Source organism: Penaeus monodon, chromosome 28 (assembly GCF_015228065.2).
Source record: "Penaeus monodon isolate SGIC_2016 chromosome 28, NSTDA_Pmon_1, whole genome shotgun sequence".
NCBI classification, from domain to species: Eukaryota; Metazoa; Arthropoda; class Malacostraca; order Decapoda; family Penaeidae; genus Penaeus; species Penaeus monodon.
In genome coordinates this window covers 1,992,916-1,993,658 of record NC_051413.1, presented here as the reverse complement: position 1 = coordinate 1,993,658, position 743 = coordinate 1,992,916, and the positions used below count along the sequence as shown (strand labels likewise).

Below are 743 nucleotides of genomic sequence, written 5' to 3'. Positions count from 1 at the left end.
ACCGGACTCATCGTGCATGGTCTTCGGGTAGAACTCGTACTGTCCCTGCTTGGAGTGGAAGCTCTTGACGTCCCTGGCGATGTCCCTGGCGTAGGACCTCTGTCTTCGGAGTTCCTTGCCCGACGAGAGGTGCCCCGTGCCCACCTTGGGCAGCATGTCGAGCGAAGGGGCGCGGTACATGTGCAGTGGGCGGTCATCCTGCCACTGGGGAGACCTGTAGGAGAACGGGGGTCGGGTGAAGGGTACGTAACCTCGGCCATTTCATTTCTTTGCCTTGCCCCCTTTTTTGCATTTTGCTCCGTGTATATATTTTATAGTTCTTTTTTTCAGAGTTCTGTCTACCGTATATTATGTTTATCTGGTTATTGCTTAGAGCTTTATTTATCACCCATCTCTCCTTTAATCTATATGATATACCCTGCATCGGCCACCCCCGGCAAAACGCACATTGACCCAAGCGTCTAAAAGGGGTACCTCTCACTTTAAATTTCTCTGCCATAAAATCCTGCACCTGATAGCCCGGCACCGAATGCATGCCACCAACGCCATATAGAAAAAGGAACAAAAAAAGGTAAAAAAAAAGATAAATAGAAACCAAAAAAAGAAAAAAAAAGAAAATCCAATGAAAAAGGCGTCGTTCTCACCTCGTGGCTGAGTCACTGGGGGGCGAATACCTCCTGCCGACGCCATGGTGAGTCCTCGTAGGGAGATGATCCTGATGGTGATGGTGATGGTGATCCGCC

The 743-nt window shown here is 49.4% G+C and overlaps 2 protein-coding genes across 2 annotated transcripts in view; both read right to left on the bottom strand.

Annotated features, from left to right (window-relative positions):
- LOC119591274 (rho GTPase-activating protein 18-like) overlaps positions 1-737 on the bottom strand; it is a 10,010-nt gene extending 9,273 nt beyond the window's left edge. The window contains exons 1-2 of the mRNA XM_037939994.1: positions 645-737; positions 3-214 (exon numbers count right to left, since the gene is read on the bottom strand). Coding sequence (XP_037795922.1) covers positions 3-180 — 178 coding nt within the window. The 5' untranslated portion in view covers positions 181-214; positions 645-737. The remainder of the gene's footprint in view (positions 1-2; positions 215-644) is intronic.
- LOC119590897 (rho GTPase-activating protein conundrum-like) overlaps positions 405-743 on the bottom strand; it is a 57,568-nt gene continuing 57,229 nt past the window's right edge. Inside the window, exon 7 of the mRNA XM_037939634.1 lies at positions 405-461. Coding sequence (XP_037795562.1) covers positions 405-461 — 57 coding nt within the window. The remainder of the gene's footprint in view (positions 462-743) is intronic.